The sequence below is a fragment of the Emys orbicularis genome, chromosome 19 (assembly GCF_028017835.1).
Source record: "Emys orbicularis isolate rEmyOrb1 chromosome 19, rEmyOrb1.hap1, whole genome shotgun sequence".
Taxonomy (NCBI): Eukaryota; Metazoa; Chordata; order Testudines; family Emydidae; genus Emys; species Emys orbicularis.
The window spans coordinates 3,748,954-3,766,274 of record NC_088701.1 but is presented as its reverse complement, the minus strand read 5'-3'; the positions used below and the strand labels follow the sequence as shown (position 1 = coordinate 3,766,274).

General features: G+C 59.2%; 2 protein-coding genes across 3 annotated transcripts; one reads left to right on the top strand and one right to left on the bottom strand.

The window, feature by feature from the left end:
- Positions 1–4,307: 4,307 nt before the first annotated feature.
- Positions 4,308–7,749, bottom strand: TMEM205 (transmembrane protein 205). Of its 2 annotated transcripts, none has more exons than XM_065419622.1 (4): positions 7,693–7,749; positions 6,451–6,569; positions 6,019–6,182; positions 4,308–4,610 (listed from the first exon to the last, which is right to left on the bottom strand). In XM_065419622.1, the coding sequence occupies exons 2-4, from the start codon at positions 6,548–6,550 to the stop codon at positions 4,308–4,310; spliced, it is 567 nt and encodes a 188-aa protein (XP_065275694.1). In that variant the 5' UTR covers positions 6,551–6,569; positions 7,693–7,749. The 2 variants fall into 2 exon arrangements, with proteins under 2 accessions (XP_065275694.1, XP_065275695.1); XM_065419623.1 differs by lacking the exon at positions 7,693–7,749 and adding an exon at positions 7,018–7,095.
- Positions 7,750–7,999: 250 nt separating this feature from the next.
- CCDC159 (coiled-coil domain containing 159) lies at positions 8,000–14,905 on the top strand. Its single transcript, XM_065419625.1, has 11 exons — positions 8,000–8,035; positions 8,794–8,886; positions 9,544–9,577; positions 10,131–10,219; positions 10,646–10,727; positions 11,418–11,613; positions 12,545–12,612; positions 13,230–13,306; positions 13,706–13,812; positions 14,351–14,430; positions 14,775–14,905. The coding sequence occupies exons 1-11, from the start codon at positions 8,000–8,002 to the stop codon at positions 14,903–14,905; spliced, it is 993 nt and encodes a 330-aa protein (XP_065275697.1).
- Positions 14,906–17,321: the final 2,416 nt, after the last annotated feature.

The window sequence follows — 17,321 nt, the reverse complement described above, 5'->3', positions numbered from 1 at the left end:
CTAGAGGGGGACAGAGCACCACAAAGTGGGCGTGGCACACACCGAATGGGCGTGGCTCACACCCAACCAATTGCAGGACTGTTGCCCCGGCACACCAAAGCGCTAGCGCCACTCCCTTCCTCACTGGAGATCAAAGGGGGATATTTTCCCCCCACTGCAAATTTCTTCTCGTCCTTGAAATTTTCCCTCCCCCCCCAAAAAAACTGGATGATAGAAAAAAAATCTAGTCTCTCCCCCATTATCAAGCCCACCCCTGTGTTTTTAAACAACGAAAGGGAAGAACTCAAACCCTCTGAGAAACACCTCCGTGAAAAATCCTTCCTTTGGGGAATCGGCCGCGAGAACGCGACTTCCCACCTTTTCCACCCAGCGATTCCTCTCACGCCCCTTTTCCAAGCATCTCTAGGGACTGCGGATCAATATTTTAGGGGCCGGGTGCTTCTTTGTAAATGATATGCCTGAGCTCAGCCAGAAACTATGGTGGATTTCCCCCCCACACACACCCTGGACGTGTATAAACTTTTAAGCAGCGACCAACCCTAGATGATCACGTATAAGGCCGGAAGGAACCACTGTGCTGCGCCTGGCCTCTTGGATAACTGGATTTCTGATCGTCCCTTCCGGCCATAAAATCCGTCAGTCCTTCTTGGAAGAACAAAACCCCAACGGTTTGGCCGCCGTCAGTGATCCAATCGGAGCCGGTTCTCCAGGCTGCTGCAGCCAAAATCAGTCTCAGCGGCACCAGGGGGCGCTGCACCTTGAGGTGCCGGGGCAGGGGAGAACAAGTGGTGGGGCCCTGCTATTAATCCAGCAATGTCCAATGGAGGGGCCCCAGGCGTTCTTCACATGCTCAATTCTTGAAGACTTCCAGCAGGCTGGGTAATGCTCAGACAACCCACGCCACCTTGTGGCCAAATGAGCACAGCCCTTGCCCTTAGCAGGTGCCAAGCTGGCCCATCGGCTGGCCTGCAGTAGTGGAGGGGAATAGGAGACATTCTTCTCACCAGAATGTTTGCCACACCAACGGGGGGGGGGGGAATACACCAACCAGGGGGGTATCATTAAAGACCCCAGAACATTTTAACTATGATGTCCCCCCCAAATTCCAGTTCAAGTTACACCTTACCCCCCTCGATCCCCACGCACCAAGGTTCGGTCGCGTTGCTGTGCGCCGCCGTGACACGCTGCCCCCCAGAGGCAGTTGCAGTTCAGGGAAGACACATGGACAGCTTGCAAGGTTGCTCACAGGAAGCCTGGAGGTCCAAAGAAGTCCAGTTCAGGATGCGATGGGTTGGATCACAGAAACCCCCCTGGGAGCTGCCAACTGATGTGCCAAGACTACCTCCGCTCCTGTTTTCCCTGCCAGCTCAGGATTCCAGCACCCTGTTTTGCTGAGCCAGACACTCCCGTCTGCTCCAACAAAGACCCAGGGTCTGAATTACTTGCCCCAAAGCTGCAGCTTACCTGAAAACAGCTCACAGAAGTGTGCTTGTCTTTAGCACTCAGATGCCCAACTCCCAATGGGGTCTAAACCCAAATCAATCTGTTTTACCCTGTATAAAGCTTATACAGGGTAAATTCATAAATTGTTCGCCCTCTATAACACTGATAGAGAGCTATGCACAGCTGTTTGCTCCCCCAGGTATTAATACATACTCTGAGTTAATTAATAAGTAAAAAGTGATTTTATTAAATACAGAAAGTAGGATTTAAGTGGTTCCAAGTAGTAACAGACAGAACAAAGTAAGTCACCAGGCAAAATAAAATAAAATGCGCAAATCTATGTCTAATCAAACTGAATATGGATAATCTCACCCTCAGAGATGCTTCAGTAAGTTTTTTCCTCAGTCTGGACCCCTTCCAGGCCTGGGGGCACAATTCTTTCCCCTGGTACAGCTCTTGTTCCAGCTCAGGTGGTAGCTAGGGGATTCTTCATGATGGCTGTCCCTTCTCTCTGTTCCACCCACTTATATATCTTTTGCATAAGGCCGGAATCCTTTGTCCCTCTGGGTTCCCCCCCCCACACACACTTCTCAATGGAAAAGCACCAGGTTAAAGATGGATTCCAGTTCATGTGACATGATCACGTCACTGTAAGATCCCAAGCCTTCATTCCTCCCAGCCTGACTCCCAGGAAGGCTGCCTGCAAACAGAGCCATCCACAGTCAATTGTCCTGGTTGATGGGAGCCATTAAGATTCCAAACCACCATTAATGGCCCACACTTTGCATAATTACAATAGGCCCTCAGAGTTCTATTTCATATTTCTAGTTTCAGATACAAGAGTGGTACATTTATACAAATAGGATGACCGCACTCAGTAGATTATAAGCTTTGTAATGATACAAGAGACCTTTTGCATGAAGCATATTCCAGTTACATTATATTCACTCATTACCATATTTTTATAAAACCATATAGACTGCATAACGGCACACAGGATCCACCGTCCAGGCCTGGATTTTTATCATTTGTATTACAGCAATGCCTAGGCACTGCATTCTTGGCCCAGGGCCCCCATTGTGCCAGGCGCTGCGCATGCACCATGAAAAGAGACGGTCCCTCCCCCAGAGAGCTAGTCATCTAAGTAGGACTGGCTGAGGTTTTTTTGTTCATACCTTTCTTTCCACCCCCATGACAAAAAATGGCTAGTTTTGTCAACACACAAATGTCTGTTTCCAACAACCTTTTGCAGGCGTTTTGTTGAAACCAACTCCAAAAACTGCCAGTGGTTTGGGGAAAGACTTTCAGTAAAAAAACCCCAACATTTTAAAAAACAATTCGTTTTCCACCAAGGGAAAAAAATATATAGAAAAAATCCAATGAAACATAAATTCTTTCCCCCCCGGTCTAATTCCTCCTCCGAAAGGGGAAATAGCCAAATTCCCCGAGCAGCGTTGGAAAAGTTCTAGCCCAGGTCACAACATAGAAATCTGGACGCTATTTCTTTCGGTGGGTTTGTAAATACATCCTTTATTAATGGAAAACTTTAGAACAGAAAAGCAGCTCAGAGAATACGATTCTTTATTTCTATTGCAATAGCATCTGGGAGCCACAGTCATAGACTATTACCCTTGTGTGCACGGTGCTGTACAGACACAAACGAGCGATTTATTTCCCTCCAAAGCACCCCACTGGAAGGTGACTTTCATTTGGAGTTTTTCCCCCCTGATCAGTACAAACTGGAATAAAAAGCAGGGCGAAGAGCCCGTGGAACGTGCTCAATCTCTGCCTGCCAAGGCTCAGCAAGGAAACGGAGGGCAGCGAGAACAGAACAGGAAGCACGAAATAGACAAGAGGACGCCGGAGCGGAGCGCTCCGTAGAGCCAGCCCAAGCACTGCGAGTAAATCCCACAGAGGTTCTGATAAGGGGCAGCGTTGCCTAGTCGAGCATGACTCAGGAGCCCTGGGTTCTATTCCCCGGCTCTGCCACTGCCAGCTGGGCGACCTTGGGCATGTCACATGCCCTCTCTGTGCCTCAGTTTCCCCTCCTATATTTTGCCTGTTTCAACTAAGGTCTTGTCTAGTTGCCGTGCCATGGGGTCCCAACACAGCTGCTGCTGCCGCCGCCATAGAGCTAAGAACAATGAGCTCTCAGAGAGAGTGGGCATCCGTCTCCCACAGTGCCCTTTGAAAGAGCCTGGTGTGAATGAGGCCTGGGGACCTCAGCACAGGGCAAATTTCAGTCCCCAGCTGGTTCGATGGCACATGTTAGCAGAGGCAGCTTTTTAGCTGGCTCTGAGATTTTATTTTAATTTACAAAAAATAAAGAGATCTAGTTTATCCCCCTGCTCTGGGGCACTAGACCCCACTCCCCTCCCCCAGCTGGGTATAGAACCCAGGAGTCCTGGCTCCGGCCTCCCCCCCCACTGCTCTAACCCACTAGACCCCACTCCCCTCCCACAGCTGGGGATAGAACCCAGGAGTCCTGGCTCCCGCCCCCACCCCCCCACTGCTCTAACCCACTAGACCCCACTCCCCTCCCACAGCTGGGGATAGAACCCAGGAGTCCTGGCTCCCAGCCCCCCCACTGCTCTAACCCACTAGACCCCACTCCCCTCCCAGAGCAGGGGATAGAACCCAGGGAAAAGCACTGCTGAGTCACCAAGTTGGTTGCATCCCGTCCCACCCCCCCCCGCCCCACCCAGCCCAACACATAAACTTCCAGCTGGTGCCAGACGTGGGATACAGGCTTAGAAAGAGACACCAATCAGACCCCGGTGGGGGCATGGACTTCCAAGCCCCTCGCTCAATCAAGTCCCACCTAGTGGGTGGGCCCCCCCCGAGGACAATGCCGCCACCCCCTCCTACAGGCTGCTGAGGTGGAGCGCCATGCACAGCAGGTTGACTCCGTTGCAGGCGAGGCAGACGAGGTTGCAGAGGGACGACAACCCGTGGCGTCTGAAGAACGTCTGCCGCGCGGCCTGGTACTTGGGGTCCCTCTCCCGCAGCTGCTGGTACGTCTCACGCCGGGCTGCCAGCCCCACCTCCCCGCCCAGGCCGTGCTCCCGCTCGATGGCCTGCAACCGGAACATGGCCGCCGTAGTGGCCGGGGACAAGCCCAGGGCATTAACACTGGCCAGGAGGAGGCAGACGAAGTAGAGAGCACCCTGGGGGAGGGAAGAGACAGATTGTTGGGATGGTGGCATGGGACACTGGGCGGCAGGACACCTGGGTTCTGTCCCCAGCTCTGGGAGGAGAATGGGGTCTGGCAGACTGAACGGACGAAGCTGGAGATAGAACCCAGGCGTCCTGACACCCAGCTCCCCCCTGCTCTAACCACTAGACCCCCACTCCACTCCCAGAGCCAGTGTTACCTAGCAGCTCTGTGTTCTTGGGGAACCAGGGCGCAGTACCCAGCCTGTCTGACACACAAAAGACCTTCCCCTCCCACCCCACCTCTGCTTGAGCCAAAACCCATCAGAAGAAAGACTTACAAAGAGCATTGACAAGGCCGTGGGAGACACCCCTAAACCCCTGGGATAAGGGGGACAGGATTAAGGAAAGTCCCCGAGCCTCATTTGCATCGAAGATGGGGCAAGGAGGCACCTCCATGAGCATACAGAACGGAGAACAGAGATTCCAGGGCAAGAACCGCAGGGAACTCTGGGACCAGAGAAGCAGGGAACCACTGCATCATGGGGGATCTCTGCTCCAGATGTTAATGGACCCACGCCTGCACCCCCCCAGCTCAGCAGTGATCAGACCAATTCTAGTCATGAATCCTTGATTGGTATCCAAACTAGTGAAACTCCTTAATTGCATTGTGAGCTCCCTCCAAGGAACATCACCCATAGCCAGGAATGAGCAGCTCCCATGTCTAGCCTGAACAAAGCGACTTTGGTATTCTTCCTTGTTCACACACATCTAGTGTCTCCCTTGAACCATGGTTGTTTCCCTACAAAACCCCCTACCCACGCTCACGTAAGTGTTCTGATGCCTTGATCCAAACTCTGCATCAGTTCCACTGGGATTTCATCTTCTCCTGACTGACTGTGCTGGGGGCTCTGCCTGTCTCCAGCACTGCGGACCCTCAAGTACCACCTGGGACCCCCGATCGATTCAAGCGTCATGGAGTGGTGAGACCCCAGCTCTCTCTCTCTAGGTATAACCAAGGTAGCTCCCTTGGGAGGTGACTTGCAGCAGGGAGAAGTAGAGCTCCATATGAAAACACAAGTGACACATTGATAGAATTACAGAACCCCCCCCACCCCAGAAGAGTGACCCTAATAAATGAGCGTACCCCAAAGTAACAGGCAAAGCCAATAACATCAGGAATAGAACCCAGGCGTCCTGACACCAAGCCCCCCACTGCTCTAACCACTAGACCCCACTCCCCTCCCAGAACCCAGGCGTCCTGCACTTTAACCGCTTTCCCATTCTCAGCTAACCCTGGAAGTCACCGATGGCAGGGAGCGGACGTGAAGGGGTGCAACCCCCCCGCCCGGGGGTGGCCGGCTCGCGAGGGGCCGGCCGGCTCGCGAGGGGCCGGGGCTGTGCCTGGCCCCTCAATGGTACCTGCAGGGTCTCCCCAGTGCTCAGCAGCTCTCGGGGGTGGTAGCAGGCGAAGATGGAGAGGTTGAGGACGGCGCAGGCCACCAGGGTGTAGAAGTAGAAGGGGAAAAGCTTGCTCTGGACCAGACCGAAGGTGTGTCGGCTCACGCTCCGGATCAGCACAAACCCTAAGCCAAGGAGAGAGGAGGAAATCAAGGCATGCAGAGAGCATTAGGGCCATGGGGCTGGGAGCCAGGACGCCTGGGTTCTACCCCGGCTCTGGGAGGGGAGTGGGGTCTAGTGGTTAGAGCAGGGAGCCAGGACTCCTGGTTCTAAGAAGGGAGTACGGTCTAATGGTTACGGGAGGGGAGGGGCTGGGTGTCAGACTCCTGGGTTCTATTCCCAGCTCTGAGAGCCAGGGGGTCCCTTCCCAGAGACCCAGGCAGCACGTCCCACCTGAGATGAAGGTGACCCATATCTGCATCCCCCAGGCCAGAGACAGGATGAAGAGCTGAGCGACTTTGGCCAGACTGCTGGGCTCCCCTTCCATCGGCATCTCTGCTGCGTTTACAGACCTGGAGGCAGAGAGGTGGGGGAGACCCCACAATGAGCTCTGGGGGGCAGGGACGGCCGCTCCCAGCGCTCTCTGGGTCACTGCGGAGTAATGAGACCAGGCATAGGTGAGGTATCCTGGGCAGGCCCCTGAGGCTGATCCTGGCTGAGATCAAGAGCTGATCCCTGCCCCTAAGAGCTCAGTCTAAATAGACAAATAATAAAACAATCCTGAGCTCTTCCCAGCCAGAGCTCTCAAAGCACGTCACCATTATCCCCATATCCCACATGGGGAAACCGAGGCACAGAGCAGGGAAGTTCCCAGCTCTGCCACTGGTCTGCTGGGAGAACGGAACCCAGGTCGTCCCAGTCCCGGGCACTAGCTGCTAGACCACACTCCCCTCCCAGCAAGGTCATCACACCCAATTTAAAGGTGGGGAAACTGAGGCACGGAGCAATAAAACGACTTACAAAACCGACCCGAGAGGGGGTGAAGATGGCCGAGCAGCCAGGGGCTAGACCAGCAGGGAGGCCGGGCTCACTCAGCGCTAGTACAGGAGAGCACCGGGGCTGGCAAGTGGAGATAAGGGCGGGGGGGGGGGGCAGGGAGGGCTGTAGGGGGATGGGCAGAAGCCTGGTGTGGGATCATGGCTCCCACAGCCAATGGCCCAGATAGAGAAACGCTGCCCCGCCCTGCCCCCTAGAATCGCCGGGGGGGGGGGGGGGCGTAGCACGACAGACAGATCTATGGAGACCCATCGTGGGGGCCTCAGGACGCCTGGGTTCTCTTCCTGCTTCTGCCACTGATTCCAGGGCTAAGGTCACTTGGCGAGCCATCCACAGAGCTGGGCAGGGAACCCAGGAGTCCTGCCCCCCTCCCCCCTCCGGCCAGGGCTGGGAGCAGCGCCCGGGAGCGTGGGGTCGGGCACCGGGAGGTTCCCAGCCTTACACATGATCGCCGGGGGGGCGAGAGGGGGGCAAAGTCCCTGCCCAGCCTCAGGGCCCCACGAGAGCCAACCCGGCAAGCCAGGGACCTATGGGAGCCCCCCTCTGCGTGGCTGCTCCCCCGGCCCCACACGTGCTCCTTGCCCCACTCCTGCCTTTCCCGCCCCGTGCACAGATCGGGGCTGGGGGTCCGGTCCCTACCTCCCACGCCCGCGGGCTGCTCCGGCCCGGGCTCAGCTGTAGTGTCGCTCTGATCCCGCCCCCTTGCCCTCAAGGCTCCACCCCCTTCCTGGCTCCTGCCCAATCACCTCGCAAGGGGAGCTCCAGGCCAATAGGGACTGAGGGGGGGAATGAGATCATGCAGGGGGTGGGGCTAGAAAGCCACGCCCCTTGGCCTTTGTGATTGTTTTTGTTACATGGGGGGTGTGGCGGCCTGGGTGGGTCAAACCCCGCCCCGCGCTTTGGGGTCCACGTGGGCCACTGGCAGCGGGGCAGAGACCCGGGGGCGATGGATGCGCTCAAGGGGCAGGTCCTGACCACCAAGGTACCAGGGCAGCTGGGCTGAGCCCTGACCCAGCTCATCACCCCGGCCCCAGGCGGGCACCGCTGGCCCTCGCACAGACCCGGGGCTCAGACCCACCCCTGCCCAGATCCGGGGGGAACAGGGATCGCTGCACTGGAGCAGAGCAGGGGCCCATCGACCCTGGTATCCTGCCCACTGGAGGCGCATCAACCCCAATATCCCACCCCCTGGGGGCCCATCGACCCTGGTATCCTGCCCACTGGGGGAGCATCAACCCCAATATCCCACCCCCTGGGGGCCCCATCGACCCTGGTATCCCGCCCACTGGGGCGCATCAACCCCAATATCCCACCCCCTGGGGGCCCATCGACCCTGGTATCCTGCCCACTGGGGGAGCATCAACTCCAATATCCCACCCCCTGGGGGCCCATCGACCCTGGTATCCTGCCCACTGGGGGAGCATCAACTCCAATATCCCACCCCCTGAGCGCCCATCGACCCTAGTATCCCATCTCCTAGCCCCAGGTCAGACCAGGACCCATCGACCCTGGTATCCCGCCCACCAGCTCTGCCGGTACCCCCCCTGCTATTCCAGTCTAGGCCCTTGGCAGGTTGTATAATGGTGTGTTGATTTTGCAAGGCAGAGGTCACTGCAAGAAGGCAGGTTGCCGAGCAGCATCCCCTTTCCATTGCCAAACCGAGCAGATACCCCTCCCCTTTTCCGGGGGAGGGGCAGACGGGGGTATGTGGGTAGCTGAATTCTTCCCCTTTGTTTCCAGGAGACCACTCTGATCACAGTCTCCAAGGAGGACAAGAATAGGGGTAATGCACCCAGCTGCTACTTATCCAGGGCCTGCAGCAATGCAGGGCTGGTAAGTGACTCCGCGCTGCTTGGGACGGAAAGCGAAACCTGGTCCTTGCCCCATCGTGCCAGGGCTCTGAGTCTGCCTGGCTGCCCATCACCCCACTCCCTAGTTTGGGGCTCAGACAGAGGGTGATGGCTCTAACCCTCTTTGCGCTGCTCTTCTTCCTGTCTCCAGTGACATCGAGAGCCGCCTCGAGGCTGCTCTAATTCGTGCCCTGCCCAGGGAGCAGGGAAATGGCCAAGCTCTGGGCCTGCCCCCGATCCCGCCCCCCTTACTCTGCTTTCACACCAGCCGGGAGGCCCCTTGCCAAGAGGGATAGTCCAGGGGGCCTCTTCCCACCCCCTTTGTGGGGTCTAGTGCCCCAGAGCAGGGGGATAAACTAGATCTCTTTATTTTTTGTAAATTAAAATAAAATAAAATCTCAGAGCCAGCTAAAAAGCTTGAGCGTCAATGAGAATGGGGTCCCTGTCCCCGTCCCCCCCCAAAGGACACAGAATTCACCCCATACATACCTGAGCCACTCCCAGCCTCCTCCCCATGGGCTGAGTCCATCACTCAGACCCCTAGACAATCATCCCTGCCCCCCCCAAGCTCTCAGGGGCTAACGGGGAGAGCGGTGCTGTGGGTACAGGTTGACGGCCCCCTCTGATCCCCTCCCTGTAGAGCCAGCTGGAGACGGAGGCCTTCGAGACAAATGGTGAGAGGCGATCCCATCTCTGTGGTGGGGCGGGGGCCAGACCTGGTTGATCCTTTGTGGGGACCTGGAGGGCAGCGAGTGGGCGTGGCCAGCCAAGACACACCCCCTCCTCAGCAGGCAGTGGGGTGGGATGCCTTCTGGAGAGGGGGCCTGGCTCCCTGGCCCTGATTGAGGGGTGGTAGGAGGAGCCAGGGTGGACCCCATTAGGGGGCAGATGAGCTGGCTTTGGGTTGGCCCCGCCTGGGGTCAGGCTGAGGGGCAGTGTCCCAAGCCGGGTGGGGAGGAGGGCACGGTGTGGGATTGAGGGGGGACCTGGTCAAGACACCAGTGTTAGGGAGAGCAGCCTTGGGGCTGCTCTAACTCATGCTTGGCCCCGTCCATGGGCCCCTGGGGAGCAGAGAACAACCACAGCGCAGTGTACCCCAATCTGCCCCCTAGGCCAGTGCAGAGCCAGGGTGGCACAGAGAAGCAGGCTCGGCATGTTTTTAAGTCCTTCCTCGGGCTCCATCCCCATGCTCCCCACTCACCCCCAGCCGCCTTTGCTCTGTGGCAGGGATGATCCAGGCGATGCTCCCAGATTCCCAGAAGATCCTGAAAAACGAGCTGCAGATCATCAAAAGCCAACTCCATGCCCAGGCAAAGGTAACCACAGCAGGGAGAGGGGATTTGTTATGTGCATTATGGTAGTGCCTAGGGTTCCCCACTGGGCTGCACAGACCTCGACCAGGATCAGGGCCCCATTGGGCCGGGTGCTGCCCAGACACCTAATGCGAGCCAGTCCCTGCTCCAGCTTACAATGTAAACACACAAAAGGTGGAAAGGGAAACTGAGGCACATAGCAGCAAAGCGATTTGCCGAAGGCCACCCAGCAAGTTCAGTCCAGAGCTAGGACTAGAACCGTGGTGTCCTGTCGCCCAGCCGGGTGCCCCATGCGCTAAACCCCACTGCCTCTCCAGCCCAGCTCCCTTTCCATCTACACTCAGAGGCCCTGGGAAATAACCAGAGGCAGCAGGGCTGGGTGTCAGGGCTCGGTCCATGAACCCCCTCTGTTGCGTGTCTCTGTGACAGGCCTTCGAAGCCCTGAGCCACTCGGTCTCCCTGCTGGAGCAGGAGAGCAGCCTGCAGCAGCGAAAGATTCAGCAGCTGGAAGGTGAGACACTGCTCAGTCCCCGTCCGAGCCAGCTCTCCCAGCAGAGGGCTCTGCAGAGCAGGGGATTATCTCCAGTCATTGGATGATGGCGTCTCCATTGTGCTGGGCGCTGCATAGACACCCCCCGGACCGAGATCGGGGCCTCCGTGGCGCCAGGCGCTGCACAGTTCCCTGCCCCCGACCGAGAACGGGGCCCTGCCCAGTCATAGAGCAAGCAACAGGGCCTGCACTGAATATTTCACCATAGAGAGAGAGAAAGGAAAGAGCGTTATCTCCATTGTAGAAATGGGGAAACCGAGGCACGGGGAGGGACAGTAACTCACCCAAGGTCACACAGGGAGTCAGTGGCAGAGCTGGGAGTTGAACCTGGAACTCCTGAGTCCCAGCCTGGGGCCTCAACCACCGGCCCAGCCTGCATCATTTCCCAGAAGGGCTGGGATTGTCAAAGGCACCAAGGGCCGCTGGGCTCCTAATTCCCCTTTAAAACCTCCGCCTAGTACGTTTTCAGTAGCTCCTCCCCAAATAGCCCCTCTAGCTCCTCCCTTCTCTGTAGCTCCTCCCCCAAATAGCCCCTCCCTCATCAAGAGCCCCTCCTTCCTCTATAGCTCCTCCCCCATCCGTAGGTCCTCCCCTCAAATCCACATGGTAATGTTTGAGTGGGTGTAAAGCGCCCCCCTCTGCTCTCCACAGAGGAGTTGAGCCGAGCCTGCGGCCCAACCCAGGGGGAGATGTTCGAGCGGCTGGTGGACGGGAAGATCTTGGAGGTCTGGGCTGCCATGGCCAAGGAGGTGGAAGGGCTGCAGGAGTCTCTGCTGGAACGCTCCGACCACCGCATGATCCAGCGGGGGGACTCGCTGGAGAACCTGTCCTTGGACATCCTGGAGAGGTTAGACCGGGCATGGGGGGGCTGATTCCACAGCAAGGGGGGGCTCCCAGATCTGCTGCCCCCGGGATCCCAATACCCCTCCCCCGACTGGATCGGGGCCCTGTGCAGTCATAGAGCAAGAGACAGGCCCCGCACTGAAGAGTGTACCCTCTAGACAGACAAAGGAAAGCTCATTATCCCCATTGGAGAGATGGGGAAACTGAGGCACAGGGCGGGGCAGTGACTCGCCCAAGGTCACACAGGGAGTCAGTGGCAGAGCTGGGAGTTGAACGTGGATCTTCTGAGTCCTAGTCCAGGGCCTGAACCGCCAGCACCTGCCCCTCTCCCAGCAGCCCCATGCACCCATCGCCCGCCCGTGCATGGTCCCTGTGGGGCCAGGCATGGCACAGACACCTGGTGAGTGACAGTCTTTGCCCCAAAACTAACTAGATAAAAGCTGGGAGGGGAAACTGAGGCACGGAGGGGTCCCAGCTGCAGGGCTGGGAATAGAACCCAGGCATCCAGAGTTTCAGGCTGGGTCCCAAGTCGCTGGACCCTGCCTGCCCCCTGTGATGTTACCACATTGAGCGTCACGGAGCTTCCAGCCGCAACCGGTGGTGGTGGTTTCAGAGCAGAAAGGGGTGAAATCTTGGCCTCACGGGGCGCCTAATTCCTGTGTGGCCTTTAAAAATCTCCCCCAAGAACATTTTCAATGGTAGCCCCTCCCTCTTCAATAGCTCCTCCCCCAAGTAGCTCCTCCCTCCTCAGTAGCTCCTCCCCCCAGATTGACTGCCCTGGGCCCAGGATATCACCCAAGGGGGTACCCAGACCATGCAGCTTCTCCAAGCCCCTGTGGTGGTGGGAGCCCCCCGCTCTGCGGATTTCCCCAGCCCTACCTGGGGCAATGGTGCCGGGAGCCTGTGGCTTTCAGACAACTTTCCTCTTCCTGTAGCAAGAAATTCCTCTGGGAGGAGCTGGAGTCAGTGCAAGGTGAGATGAGGAGGATCCATCAGAAATTGAGTAGGTACCCAGCAGAATATCCCTTTCTTTGCCCCCAGCCCTCAGGTGTGCTATGGGTAAAAATCCCCCGGGTGGGTGCATGGCACAATCCGCCCTCCAGAGCACTCTCCAGCCCTGGACCTCCCAGCTGGGTCAGCTTGTCCGGAGGGGAAACCGAGGCACGGAAGGGCCTGGCACAAAGTTCAGGCCATGAGCCTGTGACAGAGCTGGGGATGGAACCCAGGAGTCCTGGCTCCTCGTCCAACCCCTCCTCCCCCATCCTAACTATTACACCACACTCTCTCAAGGAACCAAACCCAGATCTCTGCCTCCCAGGCCCAATGCCTTAACCCCGGGGTCACCTGTCCTCTCTGCCTTGTAGCCCTGCTGGGAGGCAGGTCTGCGTCATCAGCCCCGTTTTCCAGGTGGGAAAACTGAGGCCCAGAGGCGCCGAGCGCTCTGCTGAGGGCCCCACTGCAAGTCGAGGGGCTGGAGCAGCGCTGGGCTCCAGCGATTCCAGGCGGCAGGGCCACATGTGCCACTAGGAGCATCTGGTTAGCTGTGAAGCCCGTTCTGGGAGGGTCTGGGTGGGGTACGGGGAACCCTGAACTGGGGGCTCTGGTTTTTCTCTTCCACAGAAGATCAGGAGGACGATATAACCAAGAACCTCGTCAGCATAAAGAAAATGCAGGAGAATCAAGTGAAATGCAGGAAGGTGAGACATGGGGGCGGGGAGGAAGAGGAAAGGGGGTGGGGCTACACGATGCTCCTCCCCCTTTGCAGTCCATTCACAAAGCAGGCACTTTGCATCGTACGTCACCCAGGCACACACTGCTGCTACGAGAGAGCGCCCCCTATCGAGCCCCTGCCGCACTCCCTGCAGGACAGCACCCCCTAGTGCCGCACTGGGGCTAGCACTGGCTGCCAGAGGAGAGCGCTGCCTACTGAGCCCCCCCACCCTGCTTCCTGCAGGACAGCGCCCCCTAGCGCCACACTGGGGCATTGGGGTCAGCACTGACTGTGAGGGGAGAGCGCCCCCTGCTGAGCCCCCCCAAGCCGCATAGCAGATCTCTGTGCCCCAGTGTTTGCTAGAACAGCCCCCCTCTCTCCCCAGATCCTGTTGCAGCTGAAGGGCAAAGGGCCGGGCGCAGAGGGGGCCCCAGAGTCCGTGGGCAGAGGCAGAGATGGCAGGCCGGTCAAAGAGGAGCTGAATGATATATGGTAAGGGTGGCCAGGCCGGAGCTTGCTGCTGGGGAAGGGGCTGCCGTCCCCCAGCCCCTCTCCATGCTGATCTGTACTGGAGCCCCCCATCTGTCCTGTGCCCCCACCCCACACCTCTCTGGGCTCTCATTGCAGCCACTAGGGGGCAGCAGTGACTGCCAAGGCAGAGCGCCCCCTACTGAGCCCCTGCCCCGCTCCCTGCAGCACAGCGCCCCCTAGCGCTCTCTGCATCGCCTCCCTTTGCCCAGTGCTGAGGTGAACGTGGCACCACCCTGCCTGCGTCCAGATTTGAACCCTGGGCCCTGCAGGGCTATAGGCCAGAGCTAAAGGAGCAGCTCTGTGAGCAGGCAGCAGTAGTAGGTTGTTATGTTCTTTCACACATCAGTCACTAGAAGGCGCTGAAGAGAAGCCCAGGCTGGTCTTGGCTCAGGGGTCCCTGCGTAACTGGGGTATCCCAGCCCTTGCAGTCTGTTTGCACCATCACCTCAGCACCCCCCGGCCTAGTGGGAGGATGTGTTAACGGGGTCTCCCCGTACAGGTCGGCCGTCAACACCCTGCGGAACTCCATGGCCCACTGCAGCCTTCGGGGCAACGGCCAGGCGCCGGTGAGAGTCACAGGTGAGCGGGCTGGGAACCGGGCTGGGTGTGAGGTGAGGGTCGGGGGGCTGGGTGTGGGATTGGGGGCAGGGAAGTGGAAGGGGCTGGGTGTGAGGGGACGGGTGAAATGGGGGAGGGGCAGGGGGCTGGGTGTGAGATGTGGGGGACTGGGGATGTCAGTAGGGAGCTTCAGGGGGTGTATGTGTGGGACTGGGGTAAATCCGCATGGCTCCACTGGAGTCGAGGAGGGTCAGTTCTCAGCAGCTGGGGATCCGGCCCCTCTGTGTCGAAGCTCCCTTGGGCAGAGCCCCCCGCCCGAGTGCCCCCCCCGGACTGAGCACCCCCCGCCCCTCTTGCCCCGCCAGGCCGTCGGAGCCGTCGGCACCGCGTGTCCAGCTCGGCCAACCCGCCGGCCCCTGCCGCGGAGCCAGCCCTGCGCCTGTGCCAGGAGGAGAGCAGCTCAGACCACAGCTCCTGCGAGGGCCCCTGCCCCTAGGGGGGGCCGTGCCGGTAAGACCCCCTCTTCCCCGCCCTCCCTGCTGCCGGTCCTGGGCTCTGCTGGGCCAACCGGGCCAAACCCCTCACGGAAACGCGCCTGCACGGGGACTTGTGCCTGAAGCCCCCCGTGGGATGAGGCCCTGGGCAGCGGACCATGGCTGAGAACACAGGCGTCCGGCCACCCAATCCCGATCTCTGCAACCCCTCTCCCACTGTGGGGGAAGGCTGAGAACCCAGGCGTCCGGCCACCCCCTTCCAAAGGCTGCTGCCCCCTCCCCTGGGTCTCTGCAGCTGAGGGACAGTTGCTCATTTGCCCTCCTCTCTTTCCCGCAGGCTAAGAGCAGAGAGTGCCTGGGGTCTGCCGGGGCCTGGCCTATGGATGAGACAGAATTAAACAGCTGTTTGGGAGTGACTGGGCCTGGGGGCCTTCCGTGGTGCCACGCTCCTTAAGGCCAGATCGGAGGAACTCGGGGGCCCAACCCAGGGGATGGTTGCCTGGCCAGACACTGGATCCCCTGTCCCTGGTGGGCACCGTTCATGGCCTCCCTGTGTGATGCCCAGTGGAGGTGGAATCCCCTCCTCTTCTCTCACAGCCCTGGGGGTGAACCCGGGGTCCTGGCTCCCAGCCCCCCCTGCTCTAACCACTAGACCCCATTCCTCTCAGGGAGCTGGGAACCCAGGAGTCCTAGTTCCCAGGCCTTCCTGCTCGAATCACCAGACCCCACATCCCTGCCAGAGCCAGGGAGAGAACCCACGCGTCCTGGCCGGGCAGTTTGCTCTGTGTGAAGAAACCCCTCCCCCCCCGCCCCACCCCCGTACGGAAGGCGCGTCCAACGCCATGAACTGGGTGTGGAGAGTTTGTGGCTCTCGGCAGCTGCCGTTTCCTGACCAAAGGATTCAGAGGTGAGGGTTGCAGCCGCGCTGGGAGAAAGGAGGGTGTGAAAGCCCCTGCAGCCGATGCCTGTCCCAGCCCTGCGGGCTCTCCTGGCAGCCACTAGGGGCCAGCACTGACCGGGAGGGGACAGCGCCCCCTGCTGAGCCCCCACCCTCTCCCTGCAGCCCAGCGCCCCCTAGTGCCACCCTGGGGCAATGGGGCCAGCACTGACTGCCAGGGAACAGCGCCCGCTGCTGAGCCCCCGCCCTGCTCCCTGCAGCACAGCGCCCCCTAGTGTCACCCTGGGGCAATGGGGCCAGCCCTGCCTGCCAGGGGAGAGCGCCCCCTGCTGAGCCCCCACCCTGCTCCCTGCAGCCCAGCGCCCCCTAGCCCTGCACTGGGTCAGCACTGGCTGCCAGGGGAGAGCGCCCCCTGCTGAGCCCCTGCCCTGCTCCCTGCAGCACAGCGCCCCCTAGTGCCATCCTGGGACAATGGGGCCAGCACTGACTGCTAGGTTTCTTGCACCTTCTCCTATGGCAGCTGGTACCGTCCACCTTGACGGACGGGGATGCCCTTCTGCAGTGAATGAACAGAGTTGAACACAAGACGGGTCCATCAGATCTAATCTGACCTCCCTGGGGGGAGGGGGGGGGGAACGGACACCCTGCACATACAGGGCTGGGAGGATAGGAGGGGGAGTGAGGGGAGGCGGTGAGAGGTGGGGATGGGGGGAAGCCGGCTCCAGGCTGGGAAGGAGGGTCCTGGGGGTTCCTACTGTGGCCGTTCCAGCCCCTCTCGCCTCCACGCCTGCCCCGCCCTGTGGATCCCGGGCCGGAGAATTGCGTCCACCGGTTCCTGGACCCAGCTCCGAGTTGGAGCGTCTTTTAGAAAGTTCCACTGATCTCCAAGTTGTGAGACTCCACCACTGCCCTGGGTCAGTTCTCGGATGTTTCATTCCCCGCCCTCTTCAAAACGGGCCCCTTATTTGTCATCTGAACGTGTCTCGCTCTGGCTCCCAGCCGCTGGATCTCGCCGGACCCTTTTCTGCTGGATCCCAGAGCCCGCGAGGATCCGAAATCTCCTCCCCAGGCAGCTACCTGGAGCCGGGATTGAGTCACCGCTTAACCTTCGCTTGGCTCCGCTTCTTGAGTCTCATGAAGGGGGCGACGCGTTCTCATAGCCCCTGTGTGAAGCCATCTCAGTGGCCTTTTTGGAAGCGCGCACCCCAGAACGGGGCGCAGCACCCCAGTAACTGGCTCGCCTTAGGGCCCAATTGCCTCAACGACTCCATCAATGTTCAAAACCTTCCCGGCTGCCGGAACGAGAGGTCTCTATTTTCCAGGGGTGCTGGACCGCTTCAGCCCCCGTGCGTGACCCATTCCCGGCCCCAGCTGCAACAGATTTCACCATGCTGCCTTGCAAGCCTCTTGGCTAGTCCCTGGTTATTTCATAGCGATCGCTCATCTCCCCAGTCCTCCGTTTCCATCCCGTATCCTGCGGAGTTATTGATCGGAATCTACCTCCCGAAATGATCCCACGA

Excerpts from the sequence above, each read along its gene's own strand:
- TMEM205 (XM_065419622.1), bottom strand. The coding sequence starts at position 6,550 with ATGCCGATGGAAGGGGAGCCCAGCAGTCTGGCCAAAGTCGCTCAGCTC. Across the intron at positions 6,183-6,450 it reads ATGGGTCACCTTCATCTCAG|GGTTTGTGCTGATCCGGAGC; the intron begins GTGGGACGTGCT and ends TCCTTGGCTTAG. Across the intron at positions 4,611-6,018 it reads GCACTGGGGAGACCCTGCAG|GGTGCTCTCTACTTCGTCTG; the intron begins GTACCATTGAGG and ends TCCCTCCCCCAG.
- CCDC159 (XM_065419625.1), top strand. The coding sequence starts at position 8,000 with ATGGATGCGCTCAAGGGGCAGGTCCTGACCACCAAG. Across the intron at positions 8,036-8,793 it reads GGCAGGTCCTGACCACCAAG|GAGACCACTCTGATCACAGT; the intron begins GTACCAGGGCAG and ends CTTTGTTTCCAG. Across the intron at positions 13,307-13,705 it reads ATCAAGTGAAATGCAGGAAG|ATCCTGTTGCAGCTGAAGGG; the intron begins GTGAGACATGGG and ends CTCTCTCCCCAG.